Here is a 20,547-nt window from a genome sequence, read left to right on the forward strand (position 1 = left end):
CCGCCGTGCTCTTGCATCAACTTCGTAGCCCATGGCAGCGGTTCGCATCAACCTAGCCTGTTTTTGGTCGGTTTTGACCGTATTCCTACAAAAAAATACGTTAGGGGCCTCGATTGGCTAGGAAATCACAAAAAACCAAACCTATCAGCGGGGGGGGGGGGGGGGGGGGGGGGGGGGGGTGACCTCAGGATATGGCTGCTTTGTCAGTCCTCCTTCACGACTAAGCTTCTTTCTTCAGCTACCATGCACAAAAAAGGACAATGAACACAATGATCGAAAAATTACGTGAAACGAGAATCGAATAAAGGCTCATCGGAGAAATTTTGGAGTTTTAGCCACAACAACTCCGCCGGACTTTCTCCGCAATTTCAGCTCATCCGCTGTCCCTTTTGCTCTGATTTGGCCACAAGCGCACTCGAAATCAAATTCTGAGCTGGTAAGGAGAATTTTTCCCTTTTTTAGCGGTCGGTGGTGGTTCTGGTGCAGCGGCAGTTGGCGGTCGGCCTCCTTATCTAGAGTCTGGTTCTTTTTCTCCGGCGGGGACTAGCGGTTAGGATTCAGGTTTTCGTGTGATACGAAGTATTTATAACCATCCTGCATTAATCTAAGCCATCCATCATGATCGATCTCGTTCGTTCGATTGCACCTAAGGAAGAAATGAATATAGACCGTTCATTGCGATTAATCTTAACCGTTCAATTGCACTTAAAGAGAAAATGAATTCGGACCGTTCATGTACGCGAGATCGATCCTAAGTCGTTCGATCGCGGAGCACGCGGATTGCCAGCGTGGCTTCTCGCGTGGCACCGACGTCAGCACGTCTTGCCACGTGGCGCACTCCGGTTCGTCAGAACTGCTGACTAGGCAGTCATACGTGGTCGAACTTTCTTTATTTGCACTTTAACTCCCTGTTTCTATTTTTTTTTTCAAAAACATCACCAGAACCTAAATTTTCACCATTTTTTTCCAAAATTATTTTCAGTCTCGTCCCCTGATTCATTTTTTTTTTCAAAATTCTACTTAGATAAAAATAAAATAAATTAATAAATAATTTTTAAATTAATAATTAAAAAATAAAAATTTTGTCTTGGGTCATTCTTTCGATCCAGATATTACAGTAAATCTAGGTCGTTGAATTGATTGGCACGCGGATTACCCGCGTGGAATGCTTACTGACATGTCTTCCATGCGGTGCACGACGACTAGTCATGCTGCTGACGTGGGTCCTATATGACCATTTTTTTTTTAATTTTGCACTTTAGCCCCAGTTTTCAAAATTTCATTTTAAACGGGTCATTTCTTATTTTCAGTATGACTAATTCTTTTTAAATTATTTTCAAATACATTCAAAATGCATATTTGTTCAAAAATTCTAAAAAAAAATTAAAACTAAAAATTTCTAAAATTATTATTAATATAAATTTTATCGTCCCGAGCTTAAATCCTGACTCCAGGTGTTACAATTTATATATTTATTATTTTAATTTTTAGTATTAAAAATTAAAGACTAAATAAGATATTATTCAATGCTCACTCATAATTTAAACTCATGGTTAATAATTTTTTTTATGAGACATATACTATCATAATATTTGATCATATACTCTTTTAAATATAATTTGTAATTATGATTAACAAAAATATTAAAGATTTGAATGATAAGAATTGTGATATCTTACTATGTGAAGATAACAAAAAATAATAATTTAAGCAATGTAGATTCTACCACATTATTTCATACAAAACAAAAATGTATTAACATATAAACTTACTAATTACTAATAAATTGAATTGAAAAAAGAAATAAATGTTTTGGATTAAAAAAGAGATTGTTGGGTCAATAACGCATGACGTTGCAGCGTTGCAATTTCTAAGTATTTCCAAAAATAATAAATAGAAAATTAATCCATTTTTTCTTTACAATTTTTAACAATCTTGATAAATTAGCCTGAGTTTTATATGTTTTTATTATCGTATTTTTTTATTTCTTTTTCAAAGATTTTGATATTTACATTATTAAGTATTTCAAAAATGATAAACAGAAAATTCACCAAAATTATTTTAAAATTTATTTATTTTTTACAATTTTTAACAATCTTATAAATTAAGTCTAAGTTTTACATTTTTTAACACAATTTAATCATTACATTTTATATACATTTCAAAGATCAAATTTACACATATTTTATGGTTTAAAAAATTAAACTAATTAAATAACCATTGGATATTTTAAAAAATAACTCATTTTAAATTTGAAGATAATTAAAAAATTCAAAAAAAAAAATAGTTCATATTTGTTAGAAATCGAGTCAAACTAGATCTGAAAAATAATAAGTAAACTCGTACTGAATTAAAGAGTATAAACACGAAAGTATACATGAATTCATAACGAAAAAAATCTTTGTATCATGCAGTAGATTTTTCAAATCAACATGTAATTGTAAATGTGGTAGTTTGAAAATATATCCGAGTTAATTATGATGTTTGATATATTTAATTTAGCATTTATATATGTTTGGAAATATATAATAAAGTTAAGAATATAGTTTAAAGTTAGATGAAAAAATGATAGATAATGATGAATGAGTTAGAATAAGCATGAAAATACATGAAAAAATGTGAGAACCTTTTAAATGAAGTTGTATAATGAAAAATGATAATTTTTAGATAAAATAATATAACAGAAAGTGACAATTTTTAGATGAAATGACATGTGAAAATTGATAACCTTTTAAATGAAATGACATGTGAAAATTAGTAACATTTTAAATGAAGTGACATGTGAAAAGTGGTAACTTTTTAGATGAAATGACATGATGAAAGGTGACAACTTTTGAATAAAGTGACATGATAGAATAGTGACAACCTTTCTCTCGTGAGTTCTCACTCCTATAAATAGGGGATGAGAGAAGGGAGAAAGAAATATTTGAGATAAGAGAAAAATAGTAAGAAGCATATATGTAAAAGAAGAAGAGAAAGTACAAAATATGTGATTTTTAAGAGTATTTTGATATTTTAAATAAAAATTTTGGAAAAACTCTACTAAATTAGTGAAAGTAAAAAAAGAGTAAGAAAACTCACGATCAAAAGGAGGTTATAAACTATTAAAAATATAAGCTTTTTCTTAAGTTTTGAAGTTCAGTTTCTCTTTAATTTTTGTTATTAGTTTTTTAGTATTGTATTGATATTTTTGAGTCAAGAAAGTGACAAAAAATCATCTTGAAACTCTGTCGAATTTTTAAGAGAAAATAACGTAAATAAAACCGGAACTCTGCTGAAATTAAGATTACGACTGCTAAGAAGTTAAGGTAAGTGGATATTATGTATTCATAGTTTGTGTAGTTTTGAAGTATTTTACGTATTTTCAGTATAAAAATGTGCAAATATTTAATTTATTTTTCGTATTTACTAAGTAAATATTCATTAAAATTTTACTTTGATATAAGTATTATTTGGTTTTGTATTTTTGAAATGTGATTTTGATATATATGCATAACTTATTATGAAAAGAAGTTGTTCTGGAAGTACCTGCATTATGTTAGACTTCAATATGGGCATACATAATGTTTCGTGTTTGCGTGTATTAGCAAAGTGATAAGTGTGTACCTATATATAACTGTTCTGTATTTGGGTGTATGAGAAAATAATCTTATCCGTGTGCCCTAACTATTTCGTGTTCGGGGGTAGCAATGTTTTAAGGTACTAATGTATGTCATTTCGTGTTTGGTTACATGGGCAATCAATGATAAGTATCTGTGTCTACAGATAATGTATGATAACTAATTGATTCTCCATAATAGTAATAAAGTATACAACGAAACAATTGTAAATATGTTTTTTGATTTATGCATTCGTCTTTTGATTCATATATATTTAAAAAAAATTATATGATATATATTTTGTTGTGTGGAAAAAAATTATATATTGCATGCACTACACTGTAATTTTATAATATCATTTATTAGATATTTTATCTCACCCCCCTCTATCACTCTCCAAATATTCTGTAGCGGTGATTCAGCAGAAAATTTTAAAACTAGATTCTAAAATTAAGGTTATTGTTTCGTACTTTTATTTAATAATATAAGTAAGAAAATTTAGAGTCTCATACATATATTTATGCTTTACATTTAAGGGATATAATGCATCTGCGACTCTGTTATGATTAATAAAGTTAAGTTATTTTACTTAACTTGAATATATGTGATTTAAGTAAGTATACTTCAGTCATTATCCTATAAAACGGGGTATGGTTCATGACAGTAAAACACTGATTTTCACTGCTGACGGAATATTATTGACTTTTATTATTTTCTATTTTACCAATAATAAAATGAGAAAATATAAATATGGTATCTGTACATGTTATAAGTTTATATTTAAATCCGATGCATTAAAACTCATAATCGTTTAACCGTAATTGATCACTTTTAAACGAGTCAAATAAACTAATAGTCTGTTATGCGCACTGAGACTCACATTAAGTTTATTTATTAATAAAAATCTAATAATATTTATATAAAATAAGTTATTTTTAAATTCTTTTTTATTTTTTTAATTATGTTAAATTTAAAAATGGATTTTTTTTATATCTCTAAACATAACTTAGTTATTTTCGTTTTCTCATTTATGATATAAATAGATATTTAACTTTTGAGAATTAAATTGTAACAAAAAATATTAGGAAAAAAATTTCAGCAAGTTCAAATTTCAGGAACTAATTTTTTAATTTACTTTTTTTTATTATACATATTTAGCACAAAATAATAAAAATTAATGGACATTAAAAAATAATAATAAAGAAATATTTTTTAAATATTATTTATAACAATTTTATAAAATCATTTTATTTATATTTTAATTATTATAAAAATGTAACTTTTCTCTACTTTTTATTTCTAAAAACATGTATACGTATATATGTGTGTGTGAGAAAAAAGATTTAGGAAAATATTTCTCAAAACTAACTTGGATTTTGCCAAGGGGTTTCATCCTCCATTCAAAAAAATAAAGAAAATATTATATGATAAAATAATTATTTATCAATTTTAAAAAATAATTATTTCTCTTCAAATGGATAAACAGAAGGAAAAAGATAAACTGCTGATCGATATCAGCTCTCCACCACAGAGCTCATACGCATACACCACTCTGTTTTCCTATACTCTTCCTTCGTTTTCACCTTCACTAGCTGCCATTAAAGACACAAACAACGCAAATGGCTTCTCTGCAACGCACGCCTTCAGCTAATCAAACACTTCTGCTCAACTCCTTCCCGCGGGTTATCTCTCAATCTCTCAATTTCTCTGTGTACATGTTTGCATTTCTCATATGTATTTGTGATGTGCGGATTTGATGTATCAGGTGGGAGGGCAACAAAGACATGGTGGATTTCTTCCTTGCAGTAAAAGAAGCATTTCGTTTCTTGTACGAGCTGAGCAATCATCACCTCCTTCAACTACTTCTCATTTTCAAGGTTACCGTCTCAATTGGATAATGATAGTTCTGCGCATTGCTTGTATATTCTATTCATAATGATATTGCAATCGGCTTGATTCTTTCTCCATTGTTTTCTTTAATTACATTGAACAGAGAAGCAAGTTATTAGTTAACTTATCGTTGTGCACAACATAATGTGTAGGAAGAGTTAGAGTTTTGGAAATTGTAAGAATTTCTTTTTGAAGTGAGCTGGAATATGACTACTCTTCTTTAGGTTTAGCGAGATAAATTAGTTTTCCATTTTGTTTGTTGAGTCAAGGGGTCCTTCTCTATATTTTCTTTTTGAAGTTCTTTTTCTCCCAAACATTTCAATCTGAGAGTCAAATTCCTAATCTGGAATTGACCTGCTAAATTACATTGTCTCCACATGCGGATTTTATTTTGCAATATAACTTAAACATGTACTCAACAGTTTTAGAAATTATGAGATCACAAATGAATCATTCCTGAAGATACTACGTTAGTTTATATGATTACTCACCTGCCCAGATGTTGAAATATGTAAAATGTCCATGGAGTACTTAACCTCATAATATTAGCCACCTTTTCTACTAGATGTTACCGTCTGCTTACATGCATACTGTGTGATCGTGTTTCGCTTTCTTTGTCTATCAACGCAGTGAATGATAATATTTGCTCCTAGTTTTCATGTGACTAGATGAAAAGCTGACATTGAGTAACTCATCTTCTTTCAACCTGCTTTATTTTTGTTGCAGATAGGTGTGGGAGACGTCAAATGATATCTCTTGGTGTCATTGCCCCTTGGATCTCAGTGGTTAACCAAACTCCTGTCTCATGTAAGTAATAGTTTTGCCGCATATAAAGGGAGCAAGGCGTTTTACCTGAGTTTCAATACCCTAGTTTGATTATGTGGTCAAGTTACAATAAAAGCAAACTGCCACCTGCTAAGCATACGGTGAATTTGTTTCTTGGATTATGGTTGCTGATATCCTAAGAGGATTGATATGGTTCAGTTGCTGCAGAAACTAAGAAGGGATTTCTGTCAGTGATGGACAAAAAGGATGGCTATTCATTTCTATATCCATTTGGGTGGCAGGTAATGTTGCTATATTCTAGTTCCATTTTTGATTTCGTTACCTGTAATTTTCCAGTAGTCAATGGATAAACATTATAAAAAATGAGTTGTTATAATATTAACAGTTTTGCTTCTTGAAAAGGTCAGGAAGTAATCATTGAAGGTCAAGACAAGGTTTTCAAAGATGTCATCGAACCTCTAGAAAGTGTCAGTGTAAATATGATCCCCACTAGCAAAGGGAGTATTCAAGAATTTGGACCTCCTCAACAGGTTTGCCTTCAGATCCAGTGACATAGAAATGAGGACTTCGAATTTTTCCATGTTCTTCATATGTTTGCTACATATTACTCATGATTCAATGATCACAGGTTGCTGAAACATTAATTAAGAAGGTTCTCGCCCCTCCAACCCAGAAAACAAAGCTAATTGAGGTGTCGGAGGTTTGTAATTTTCTCCAAAACTTGATTAATTAAAGCACATCCTGGTGGTGATTGACTTCAAGATACAGAATGTACTGGCTACAGGTTTCGTAATTAGTCACTATTAATACTATATTCAGCAATCTTTAGATTTTGTAATAGCAAGTAGTTCTATCAAAATTCACCAGTTTCCAATTTCCTTATTGTTGTATGAAAAGCCAGCTCTCTTGTTCTTTCAAAATCAATTGCAGTCTGTATTGTTAATCAATTTATTTCTTTTACGCATGCTACAGCATGAAGATGATGGGAAAACTTATTATACATTTGAATTTGTTGCCCAAGCTCCCAACTACACTCGCCACGCTCTAAGCACAATATCTATTGGCAATGGTATGAATCTAATCCGAGATATGCTGTTGGGAGGTGCTATGAGCCTATAGGTCATTGCTCATGGTGCCTGCTCCATTATTTAGTTCCATGGCTAGTGCCTCTTTGTACCATTTCGGAGCCAGTAGTTAGGCCATACATTGAGAAGATTTATGTGTTGATTAGGCATAGTTTGAGCTACATCATCAATTATTTCGACTTTGGATCAGATCAGCCTACTTTCCTCTCTGCAAAATCGCATAATGATAAAAAAAAGTTGGTTAATTATTTGGATTTCAAATGATAGATACCAGAGAGGACTATAACAGTAGAAAATATGCATTAAACTTCATTTGTCATATAATTCTGGTATATGATTCTGCTTTTTCATTGAGATTAGCATTGTGTTTTGGCAGGTAAATTCTATACTTTGACAACTGGGGCTAATGAAAGAAGGTGGGAAAAGATGAAAGATAAACTGCACACTGTCATCGACTCCTTCAAGATTTTCAATGTTTGACTTGCTTAATCAATTTTTTGGTTCATTAGATTAGGGACAACCAAGTTCTAAATTGAAGGCACCATTTTGAAATTTCCAGATTTGTAAGTGGCCTGTTTCTCTGTCCATTGTGTCTCTCATTTTCCTTTTCCTTCTTTTACTCTAACAAGAGAATCTCTGTGAAATCATACTCCATTATTCCATGGAGCATTCTTGTTCTTTTTTTGTTTTTCAATATGACAAAGATCAATAGTGAGTTTATAATTGTTTTAAATTATAATCTGTTAATTTATAATCACACTCCTGCATGTTACACTTGACAAAACTCATTCAAACTACTTCCCAATTATAACTTTAATTTTTCAAAACTTATTCAATCTGAAACTTTGTAAGCAGAGTACAATACCTGGTTCTTACCCATCCTCTGCTCAAGACGCTGGAGTGGTCCAGTTAACTGGAGGAATGGAAGAGTAATTCCAAAGCAACCTAAAAGCAGATATGAAGGAATAAAAAGCCAACCAGTCTCGGATATGACTGTGATAGATACAGTATAGGATACAGACAATAATGATAGAGCCGAAAGTAGTAGTCTACTGTAGAGACTGGTAGGAAGCAGGATTGCTGTAAACAATATCGACACCCAGAGAGCAAACGAGTTCGAAAGCCAGAGATATGGAAACCAACCAGCCATGACTACGCTCCCCGGACTATGCAGTAAGGTAGTGTTATTCTCCGGAGACGGAGTGCTGGAAATAGCTGGATTATTACCTTGCCATACACCTCCGGGAGGGCTAAGAGCTGTTTGATATGTAGCTGTTATAATCAGAGCTGCCACTACGAGTAGCGCACTGCGTTTCTCACTTGATATATTGTTTCTCTTCCGGGTTAAGACTGTGGCCACGGACTCAGTAGGTGAAATTTTTGATCTAAAATACTCAGCCTGTCTTGAAACTTTAGGAAGATTAAGACCACCAGCCTTGCGAACCATAAACCTAATTTCTCTGCTATTCTCTTGGCCTCCGCTTTGGCTTTGCAAAATGTCCATAGCTGTCAAGCCTCTTCGATTCTTGATGTTTCTATTAACAGCTCTGCAACCTAGTAGGACGCTTAGCAACTATGTGATACACAGGAAATATAAGTTTTATTCAGTCTCTAAACCAGTATGTTTAGAAAATTATATACTGTGAATACAGATGTAATGATTTATAAATTCAGAAAACATGCCTGTTGTTGATTACGTTCTGCTGCAAGATGCAAAGCAGTGTTGCCATCATTGTTCTGCCAATTCACAACTTCATGTTCCATATATTTAGCACCTTTACGAGCAGTCCTTTGGATCCATCCAACGAGAACTTCAAGAGCTTCCAACCTATTGTTTACCACGGCAACGTGTAAGGCAGTCTCATTTCTAACAGTAACTTCCTTGATTGATTCAGGACAAGCAACAAGAAAATCAGACAAAAGTTCAGTGTCTCCTTCTCCAGTTACATGGTGCAAAGGAGTTATGCCCTTCTTCCCTTTGACACGAACAAGACATTGATTGATTTTCAAGAGTTGAAGAACCATATGGAACTGCCTATTTTGCAAAGCAAGATGCATTGGAGTAAATCCACTTGGACTAAGCTTTCTGGCAAACGATGGTTTTAAGTTGATAACTTCCAGTGCAAATTCCACATGCCCTGCAGATGCAGCTATGTGTAGCGGAGTGTCAATAAAAGGTATCTGATCAATTCTCTCCAGAAGATATCCATTCTCTTCAAGTAATCCATATAATTCATCAGTATTCCCTTGTTGAGAAGCACGTATTAATCTTTGATCCATATTGAAATCAATGATGCAGGAAAGCAAGCAAAAGCTCAACATAAGAACCGAAATGCTGAGAATTTGCAGGCGTTGCAAACTATGCACTGGGTGCCGGCCATTAGATTTTAGTAGATGGAAACTTCCCGGTCTAAAACTGGGTTTCCCACCATATGCATATTAATAATTTGAATATGTAGAGTGAGCATTTTCAAGACAGAAAATTGCAAAGGCTTCATTTAATTTTAAGATAAAAAAATATATTCATCCTTGTAATTATCAATGAGCCCTTACATTTTGTTCTTACCGATCTACAAATATGAACACGTAACCACTGTTGCATCTTATACACACCTATTATTGATATCCACAAAGCTCAATTTCAACAGCTAATACTATTTTCCGTGACACATTAATTTCCTCAAATGAGATCGACCCAAATTACCACCATCTCAATCAAGTTTATAAACTGCTTCTGCAGTACTCTTTGCAATCCTATGCTAGATTTAAGGGTGTTACCAATAGTGTTCCAATAGAAAAACAATGGCAGAACGTATAAACTCCACAACTAATGAATGTACTGGGAAGACAAGACTTGAAACCATTCATAAAAAATCTTGGATAATGTAAATAATAAAACAAAAGTAGGAAAAGAAAAGGTTCTCAATACAAACTACTGAAAACTTGAACACCCAAGGGTGAATCATTCCTAACAGAACTGTCTTGGTATAGATGACATTAATTTGTTCATGAAAAGTAACAGCAAAATTTTAACTTAGATGATTCCAATTTTGTTGGCCACATCCAAAGCATCGTAATCAGGAGTCAACCTAACATAAGCTTTCTTGGTTCCATCAGGCCTGCATAAAAACGAGTTTGATTAAACTTCACCTGATAAAACATTTTAAAGTTCCAGCTGGGAAAATAAAATTAAACAAGCAGAGAAAGTAACCAATAATCTGTTACCAGTCATGAAGCTATCATTTTAATATAATACAAGTTATTGCATAAACTCAGAATGGTTGTTGTGGTTCTCAGCTTACCTGATCAGAGTATTCACCTTCTTGGTCTGAATGTCATACATCTTCTTCACTGCATCCTTAATCTTCTTCTTGTCAGCACGGATGTCAACAATGAAAACTAGGGTGTTATTATCCTCAATCTTCTTCATTGCAGACTCAGTAGTCAAAGGGTATTTGAGAATTTGGTAATGGTCCAACTTATTCCTGCCAGGAGCACTGATACGAGGGTACTTTGGGTTCCTTTCCTTTGTCAATGTCTTCGGCCTGTGAAAAGTGACCTTAGTCCTGATCTTCTTAGCTTTCTTCTTGAATGTTGGGCCTGATTTCACAACCTTGGCAGCTTTCACTGCTTGTGCCTTTGGGTCGGCCTTTTTCGTACCGTCAGCTGCAAGGGGCAAAGGAGTAAGTCTTCTAAGACAAGAAATATAAAAATATGTGGATACCATTCAACATTATGCTTCAAATCTACTCTTCTATATTCTAATTGCAAAAGGAACAAATACAGAAACAATCCACAAGATAGAGGTACAGCAAAGGTACATGACAGAAAACACTTTGCAGGAGCAGGTCTACATAAACATACTTCACATTACAATAAAAAAAAGAAAAAACTTATTAATGCCATAATCTCAAGGCATTATAGAACAAATTAGCTAGAAGAGAAAGACATCAATCAATTCTTACTGACCAAATAAAGCTTCAAGCAACAATTCAATATTTAAACTTACTGTTAACATTTCCTTTTGAAAAATCCATATCACTAGATCAATCTCTAATTTCACATATTAAAATAAGAAGTCCTGGGTATGATACACATCTCTTCATCAAATTAATACTGTTTGTAATAGCAAATGGCAATAAGGATAAAAGTAACATGAAAGGTAGCTCATAAAATATGGAGTATACTCCATTTTCATCTTTCATTGCAGAATAAAAACTAAAGAATATATTTTAATAGGTTGATGGCTAACAACACTAATGAATATCCCATTTATATGTATATAGATATAAAGATTATATGTTTGCATATATAATTCACGTTCAAGATTTTAACTAAAACTACTAGTAGTAAATACACATACTTTACAACAAAATATGAAAGTTAGAAACCAACAGATGCAGTTAAATCGTAAGCCACATTAGAAAAGCAAAAGCAATCTGTAACAACAAATAAAAAATGAAGAATCTTACCCTTTGGAGCCATCTCAACCCTGCCTCACGAAAAACCCTTACCTGGTAAATAACCAAAAACGAAAAGCGCAAATGAACAACTTAAGTTAAAAACCGACAGAAAACCAAAAAAGATAATGAGGTCATTGAACACCCAGTAACTTCAGTTCATTTGGACCTAGAAACACACTGAGAAAAACATTGAAAATATACATACAAGCCTAAACAAGAACTACAAATCTCGTAATTAGGTCATGCTACAAACAAGATTATTACTTGACCAAGAGACAGATTTACATTAACGGACCAGCAGAGGAAAACAGTGGCTGCCAAGAGAACAGCGAGAAATACTGACCTGGAGAGCTGCGGCTGGTGAATTAGGGTTTTGCTGCCAAGCGAAGATGATAAATGCTCTTTCTTATAGGCCCCAAATTACGAATAGCTTGTTTCGGGTCGGGCTTAATTTTACAATTAGGACCAAATTTGGGCCTCCAAATCGGACCTTGATTGGATCAGGTCAAAGTTGAAACTAATGAAGTTCTTTTATTTCATTTTCCAATATTAGCAATAACGTCATTTTAATTAATTTTCAAAGTTTTTTATTCAAATAATTACAGTTTTTCTTAATTATTGTATCTGTATGTCATTTTACACATAAAAATATTTTCAATTTTTTATTTTTTTAAATTTATTATATTTCATTCAAAAAAATTAATTAACAATGAAAAAGTAATAATAAAATTGATCATGATGTTTAAACATTTTTAAAATATTATCTTTTATATTTTCTAAAAAATTATTTTTTATATTTATTATATCATTTTTATATAATTTTATAAATATATAAACTTTTTTTGAACAATAAATATATATAAATGCACAACTCAATACCAATTTAAAACTGATACTTTATCCTTTATAAGAGTTATCGAATTTAAATCAAACTGGCATTCTTTAGTGTTGGCAATAAGAGATTGTGTAATGATGTATGTGTATATATCAAATAATTATAAAATATATGTAGTTATACTTATAAAAAATCTTGTGCTAATACAAATATTATAAAGATCATATCATTGCATGTAGACTCTATACACTGATTATAAAAATTATAAAGATTATAACGATTATAAATTTTACTTCATGGTGATATCAAATTGAGTTTAGTAAGAATATTTGTAATAACCGGGTTCAAAGTTTGGTTTGAGATAATATTTCTCATTTACAAAATATATATAAATAATCAAAATATTTATTTTAATTTTAATTTTGTTAAATTTTTGAGAAAAAATAAGTTATGGACGAAATTAAAAGCAATTTTGGGTAAAATATGTGAAATTGAGAATAAGAGATGTGTTTTTGAAAAAATTTGAAAACATGAGATAAAATCACAAAAAATAAAAGTTTGGTCACATGAGACGGTCCAGTCAACAGCCACGGCGAATTAGAGCATGCCACGTGGCAAATACGCTAACATCGGCACCACGCGGGCGATCTGTATGCATGCTTTACGATCTGATGGTCTGGTTCACATCACGTGCGCACGGACGACCCAGATGCATTTTCTCTTCAGGCGCCATCGAATGGATGGGGTAGCGTCAGTGGTCGGGGAAAGAACCAAATACCAGAGAAGGAGGCCAACCACCATCGCCACCATACTGGAGCCACCACTGATGCCAAAACGGGTGTTTTGTTTTCCATTCCCACTCGGAATTCAATCATGAGCCTCCCTATACCCATATCGGAGATAAATGATCGACGAGTGAGCCAAAAACTGCCGAATAAGCTTGGTCGAGCTGCTGCTGCCAAAATTCAAAACCCTCTCTGATAAACCCTTCCTGTTTTCCATTTCATGTAATTTTTTGACCACCGTGTTCATCATCTTTTTTTGGTGCAGGTTAATCGAAGAAGAATCCCAGCCATGAAGGAGAATCAGCAGAGTCGCTGCACACGGACACCCCCCTGCTGGTAAGTTTCAATTTTTTTGCATTTTTCGATCAACCGAGGCTTCCTAACCCAGTCAACCCCCTAGGACATTTATTTACTATTTTCAGTTATTTATTTTGTTTCTTTTTACGAATTGCTTTAAAAGATGTATTTTCATAACCTTATTAGGCATCCATATTTACTGTATAAGGAATGAAACCCTAATTATTGTTTGCTTCCACATTTAAAGTATGAATACATTTCCTTTAAGTTCAGGGCCTTTACAGTTGATATCAGAGCCGCGTTCCTCAGAACTATTCCTTACATAGAGATATAAAAACACTGGAATGCAACCCAACACTCAACCCTCTCTTATAAAATACAGGTACAAGGATATGAGGAGAGGAAGACTCCCACTAAACCGAGCAGCCCGAGATGGGTCGCTTTTAGAGAATGTCAATCGACTCTTTGAGATGCTAGAGATACTTATCTTTAGCTAGCAACTCGGGAAGAAATGAAGGAGCTGCCTGATCCTCAATTCCTATCACATTTTGAGTCACCCCTATAATGAGAAGATCCAGTGCCACCCTGATACATCCCTATTCATCCACCATATCATTCGATACCGCAACAGTACAATCCAGTGCTCCCACCGTACAACCAGGTGCCACCACAATGTCGCTCGACCCCTCTCCAGCATAATTTAGTCCATTTTCCACGTGACTTAGTTCCACCCTTGATGGACCCATGTTACATTGAGAGGTATAAGAGACTAAACTCATCTACCTTTGTAGGGGTATCCTCCTTCGAAGAGACTAAGTATTGGTTATCAAAGATAGAGAAGGCCTTCGTAACTCTTAAGGTGGTTCCCGAACAGAAGGTTGTACTTACCACCTACATGCTCGTGGGTGAGGCAGGTCACTAGTGGTAGTTAAAACAGGCCACCCTGTCCGTTCTAATCACTTAGAACAGTTCTTGGTAGCCTTCAATGCAGAGTACCTTTTAGAGCATCTTCGGCATTTGAAAGGAATGAAGTTTACACACCTGGTCTAGGGCAATATGACAGTATTAGAGTATATCCGAAGGTTCCTAGAATTGAGTTGGTATTCCCCTGAGAGTTTGATGGATGAAGGCAAAAAGGCATATAAGTTTGAGTGGGGCCTCCATCTTGAGATAAGACAATAGTTGTATGTGTTTGAGCTCAACACTTATTCAGTAGTTCTGGCCAAGACACAACTAGTAGAGAGAAACCTTCGTATCTTCTCTTCAGCAGTAGGCAATTTCAGACCCCCGGTTTCACATTGCAGACCAGCATCTACTGCACCAGTTCAACAGAAAAAAAGACTTAGGCTTGTGGCTCAAGCTCCTTCTCAAGCTCCAGCAATTGGACGTGGTAGGATTCGTCAGCACTGTGGCAAGGATCATGGAGACTGACCCTGTTATCGCCTCTACAATATATGCCGCATATCTGAAAGTGCCTAACACTATGCGAGAAAGTGCCCATGAAATCATAATCAAGCCAAACCTCCTATCCAAGGCAGAGCTTACACTCTCACCCAGCAGGATGCTGAAGCCAACTATGATATAAAGCAAAATTAAGAAAGAAATTTGCATTCAAGAGATCACTGTAGTTCGAGAATTTTGTCCCTTACCGCATGAGTCGAGTAGAGATGGAAGAGCTGAGAAAAAAATAGAAGAATTGCATGATAGTGGGTTCATCCGACACAGTATATATCCTTTGAGTGCTGGAGTTATGTTTACAAGGAAAATGAATGGGTCTCTAAGGTTGTATATTGACTACAGAAAATTGAACAGAGTCATAATAAAAAATAAGTACCCCTTCCCTCAGATTGGTAATCTTTTTTATCAGTTATAGGGTGCTCAAATTTTCTTCAAGATAGACTTGCGTTCTGGTTAGCATCAGGTAAGGATCAGGGCAGAGGACATTCCCAAGACAGCCTTCACAATTAGGTATGAGCACTATGAGTTCCTAGTCATGCCATTTGGACTAACAAATACGCCAACCATTTTTATGAACTTGATGAACAGGGTTTTTAGGCAATTCCTGAATCAGTTCGTTATCATACTCATTGATGATATCCTGGTCTATTCAAAGAACAGAAAGGAACACGCTCATCACATGACTTATGTTTTACAAGTTCTTAGGGAAAAGAAGCTGGATGCAAAATTAAGCAAGTGTGAATTTTGGCATGAACAGACTACCTTTCTAGGGCATATAATATCAAAGGATAGGGTGTCAATGAATCTTGATAAAGTTGAGGCAATATTCGGTTGAAAAAAATTGACTTCGGTTAAGGAGATTCGTAACTTTCTAGGAATGACAGAATATTACAGCATATTTGTAGAAGGATTTTCTAGTCTTGCCGCTCCATTGACCCGACTTATAAAGTAGAACGTCAAGTTTAAGTGGAACAATGATTGCAAAAGGAGCTTTACAGAACTCAAGAAGCGGTTGACTACTGCACCCATGTTGGCTTTACTGAGTGGGATAGGTGGATATACGGTGTATAGTGATGCCTCTTACTTGAGGTTGAGTTGTGTTCTAATGCAGTATGAGAATGTTATAGCCTATGGGTCTAGGCAGTTGAAGAGTCATGAGAATAATTACCCTACCAGTGACTTGGAACTCACCACTGTTATTCACACCCTGAAGATATAGTGCCATTACTTGTATGGGGAGACTTTTGATATTTATATAGAACATAAAAATTTGAAATATATATTCACTCAAAAAGATCTCAACATGCGTCAAAGGCGTTAGATAGAGCTCCTCAATGACTACAATTGCAAGATTTTGTATCACCCGAGCAAGAGCAATGTGGTAGCCGACACGCTCAGCAGAAACAGTACAGGTATGTAAGCGTACTTAATGGTTTCCGAATGCAGAGTAATAGGGTTGCACAATAAATACGGCTTTAGGACTTGAAGAGGGTTACATGTCTTACCCATCTAACTATCAAACTCGAACTGATTTAAAGAATAAAGAAAGCTTAATTGACCGATTCTACTCTAGCAGCTCTTAGGAATAATATAGAATAGAGAGTTAATCTAAAACTTTGAGTATCTGCCGATGGGTTACTTAGGTTCCAGGATAGGATGTGTATTCCAAATGATAGTGAATTAAAAAGGGATATCATATCAGAGACCCATAACTCAAAGTTCACCATGTATCTTAGAAGTATTAAGATGTACCAAAGTATGCGATCCTATTTTTGGTGGAGCAGGATGAAGAAAAATTATCGATTTCGTCTCCAAGTGCCTTATATGTCAACAGATTAAGGCAAAAGATCAACATCCAAGCGGACTACTTCAGCCATTACCGATCCCGGAGTGAAAATTGGAACATATCACCATAGATTTTGTGATTGGGTTGACTAAGACACGTTCAGGACATGATGCTATTTGAGTAATTATCGACCGGATCACCAAGTTCTCTCACTTCTTGGTTGTTAAAATGACCGACCCGTTAGACAAGTTAGGAAGAATTTATATATGAGAGATAGTCAGGTTACATGGAATTCTGGTGACAGTGATATCCGACAGAGACTTCAGGTTCACTTTTCAGTTTTGGTTTAGTTTTCAACAAGTAATGGGAATGAAACTATCCATCAGCACCGTATTCCACCCTTAAACTGATAGATAATTAGAACGGACAATTCGCATACTTGAGGGTATACTCTGAGCTTGTGTTCTAAATTTTGGAGGCCATTGAGATGATTACCTACCATTGATAGAATTCGCTTACAATAACAGATACCAAATAAGTATCGACACGGTCCTGTATAAGGCATTGTATGGCTGACCCTATAGGTTGCCGATCTATTGGGAAGAGGTGGGTGATAAAAAATTATTTGGCCTAGATCTTGTAGAGGAGATCGCAACCAAGATAGTTAAGATTAAGAAGAACATTTAGACAGCTCAGAGTAGACAAAAGAGTTATGCAGACATCCGGATGAGAGATTTGAAATTTGAAAAAAGCGATCGGGTATTTCTTAAAGTCACCCCTTTCAAGGGGATCAGCAAGTTTAGCAAGATGGGGAAATTAAATCCCCAGTTTGGACCGTTTGAAATCTTGGATAGGATTGGTACGTCCGCCTACAGACTAGCACTACCTCCAGAGCTATCTAGAGTGTATAATGTATTTCGCATGTCTATGCTATGCAAGTACAATCTGGACTCCTTATATATCTTATCTCACGAACCCCTCTCACTTCAGGAAGATCTATCCTATGAAGAGGTACCAGTAGGCATTGTGGACTGGAAGAGCAGAGTACTTTGCAACAGATGGTCCAATGATAGAATCACACATAGGAAGAGACCACTTGGGAATTATAATCGGACTTCAGAGCTTTGTACCCCCAACTATTTGACTAAGTAAGAGGGTGACAAATTTAAAGGACCAAATTTTTTCTTAAGGAGGGGAGAGTTTTAATGCCCGGACCCAGAATTTGGCTTAAGATAATTTTTCTCATTTATAAAAGATATATAAATAATTAAAATATTTATTTTAATTTAAGTTTTATTAAATTTTTGATAAAAAATAAATTAGAGACGAAATTGAAAGTAATTTTAGAAAAAATGAGTGAAATTGAGAATAAGATAGATGTTTTTGAAATGAAATTTAAAAGCAAGGGATAAAATTGTAAAAAAAAGTTTGGCAATATGGGACGGTCCAGTCAAAAGCCACGGCGAACTAGAGCATGCTGCATGGCAAATACGCTGACATTGACACTATGCAGGAGGCCACACGAGCGATCCGTGTGCTTGGCAATCCGACGGTCCAGATCACATCTCGTGCACACGAACGGCCCAGATGCATTTCCTCTTCACGTGTGATCAGACGGATGGGGTTGATCACAATGGACGACCCAGATTTGTCCACTAATCAGCCTAAATAAAAAATCATCAAACAATCCTCCTCACTCCACATCGATTAAAACGAGCGGTTTGGATTGACTGGAGAGGAGTATTTAAACTCCTCTTCGCATGGAATCAAAATCCTAGCTGACAGAGGGGTGACCGAAGAAGAAGAAGAATGGCGGCTGGAAAAAGAATCAGATGCCGAAGAAGAAGGCCGACCACCATTGTCTACGCACCGGAGCCACCACTGATGCCAAAACAAATATATTTTTCCCTTATCCTTTAGAATTCAATCCCGAGCCTCTCTATACCCATATTAGCTAAAGAAAAAAATGGGTGAGCCAAAAATTACGAGCAAAGCTCGACTGAGTCGCCACAGCCAAAACTCGAACCCTCTCTGATGACCCCCTTCTCGTTTCCCGTTTCACATGATTTTTTAACCATCATGTTCACCGTATTTTTTTGGTGCAGGTTAGCCGAAGAAGAACTCTAGCCGCGAAGGAGAACTGGTGGAGACACTGCACCCGAAGACCTCCTCGTCGGTAGGTTTCAATTTTTTTGCATTTTTCGGCCAACCAAGGCTTCCAAACCCATTTTTTCGTAGGTTTACATGTAAAACTGGCCAAAATTAGCCAAAATCGACCAGATTGAGGCTAACCGCCCCCGTAGGCGATGGGACCAGTACCGGAACACAACGGCGTTGCTGTGCCGGAACTCTAAAATTTGCCAGAAATGTTTTAAAATACCTATTCTAGCCTTTTGATGTATTTTTGTATACTTGACGGGTGTTTTAATTTTCACATAAAAAATCTAAAAAACTCAATGACTGCTAGGAGGCGCAGTAGATAGTATGATGTTTCAAACACTAATCTGAGACAAAGATAGCTCACTCCATTCCCTGTTACGGTAAATTAATGCTTAATAATCAATAATACTATCTTTTGTGAAAATTAAAAAATCTTAAGAATAATTACAGGTAACTAATGGAGACAGAACCAGTCAGTTCATATTTGCCCTAGTTTATTATTTATTTTTTCTGTATTGCTTAAAATGCTCACTATTATGTTGTGTGTACTAAATTAATAATTTTAATTGCTTTCTCAGTTATTTGGTTTATTTTACTGCATATCTCCCATTTATTGGTTTGTTTTGCAATAAATATCTCAATTATATTTCTTGATATAAGTATTGTCTATTTGCATGACTTACTATTGATCTGTAAATATAAGATGTTGGTATATAACTGGTAATCAATTTGTGGTGTGATTCTATGTAAGAAAAGCTTACTTGGTATCTTGGAAAAGGGTGGACAGACCCAATACATAGGGAATACGGTGGACATTACCTCAGTTGGAAGGGGACTAATAAGTCCCATACCAGAAGGGTTTGGAAGACATAGTTCACCCACATACCGGATGGTGTATCGAGGCGATAGTGTGTTTGGTGCCCATTACCGGACGGGGTATATTGGATGACCGAGTTAATTGACAAATCTGATATTGGGTTCATGAGTAGGGAAATATCCCTATGGACCCCTAAAGGTTATAGTAAGTAGGTAAAAAAGAAAATTGTCGTTGTTGCTCACTTGTAAATGAAATTATAATATTATCTTGTAATTGTCTTTATAGGTTGATTTTAGAAAACTCGTAACGGTAAGTAAGGAATAAACGATTTTTTTTATGTTAAATGAATTTATTAAAATTAAGGGCTTCCTTAGTTATTTTATGTTTTTTATCAACCTTCAGTTTTCTATCAGTGGTTAGTGTGATATTTTTATTGGGGTAGTGTAGCTCACTCTCCTATTAATCATTTCAGATCAAGAAGACCAAGATGCAGATTCAAAAGGAAGGTAGTGAGTAGGTTTTCCTCCTGGACCCCATCAAGTGCTAATGAAGGTTAATCCCCTAGAACATTTATTTACTATTTTTA

General features: G+C 34.7%; 3 protein-coding genes across 5 annotated transcripts; 1 reads left to right on the top strand and 2 right to left on the bottom strand.

The window, feature by feature from the left end:
• The first annotated feature begins 5,087 nt into the window (after positions 1–5,087).
• On the top strand, positions 5,088–9,905 carry PPL1 (PsbP-like protein 1). 3 transcript variants are annotated; one of them, XR_015816876.1, is made up of 10 exons: positions 5,088–5,281; positions 5,365–5,476; positions 6,216–6,296; positions 6,474–6,556; positions 6,683–6,805; positions 6,904–6,975; positions 7,248–7,344; positions 7,737–7,923; positions 9,256–9,537; positions 9,660–9,905. XR_015816876.1 is itself a non-coding variant. In XM_022054878.2 (8 exons), exons 1-8 carry the CDS (start codon positions 5,219–5,221, stop codon positions 7,838–7,840), a joined length of 735 nt encoding a protein of 244 aa, XP_021910570.2. In that variant the 5' UTR covers positions 5,088–5,218; the 3' UTR covers positions 7,841–8,093. The 3 variants fall into 3 exon arrangements, 1 of the variants encoding a protein (XP_021910570.2); XR_015816877.1 differs by lacking the exons at positions 9,256–9,537; positions 9,660–9,905 and adding an exon at positions 8,216–9,056; XM_022054878.2 differs by lacking the exons at positions 9,256–9,537; positions 9,660–9,905 and having other exon boundaries at positions 7,737–8,093.
• On the bottom strand, positions 8,193–9,653 carry LOC110824033 (ankyrin repeat-containing protein BDA1-like). The gene is made up of 2 exons (XM_022054540.2): positions 9,044–9,653; positions 8,193–8,933 (listed from the first exon to the last, which is right to left on the bottom strand). The coding sequence occupies exons 1-2, from the start codon at positions 9,638–9,640 to the stop codon at positions 8,193–8,195; spliced, it is 1,338 nt and encodes a 445-aa protein (XP_021910232.2). The 5' UTR covers positions 9,641–9,653.
• A 292-nt stretch (positions 9,906–10,197) lies between the features above and the next one.
• RPL23AB (ribosomal protein L23AB) lies at positions 10,198–12,274 on the bottom strand. The gene is made up of 4 exons (XM_022054879.2): positions 12,167–12,274; positions 11,833–11,874; positions 10,663–11,026; positions 10,198–10,479 (listed from the first exon to the last, which is right to left on the bottom strand). Exons 2-4 carry the CDS (start codon positions 11,843–11,845, stop codon positions 10,395–10,397), a joined length of 462 nt encoding a protein of 153 aa, XP_021910571.1. The 5' UTR covers positions 11,846–11,874; positions 12,167–12,274; the 3' UTR covers positions 10,198–10,394.
• Positions 12,275–20,547: the final 8,273 nt, after the last annotated feature.

The sequence above is a fragment of the Carica papaya genome, chromosome 2 (assembly GCF_054855325.1).
Source record: "Carica papaya isolate Zhongbai chromosome 2, ASM5485532v1, whole genome shotgun sequence".
NCBI lineage: Eukaryota > Viridiplantae > Streptophyta > Magnoliopsida > Brassicales > Caricaceae > Carica > Carica papaya.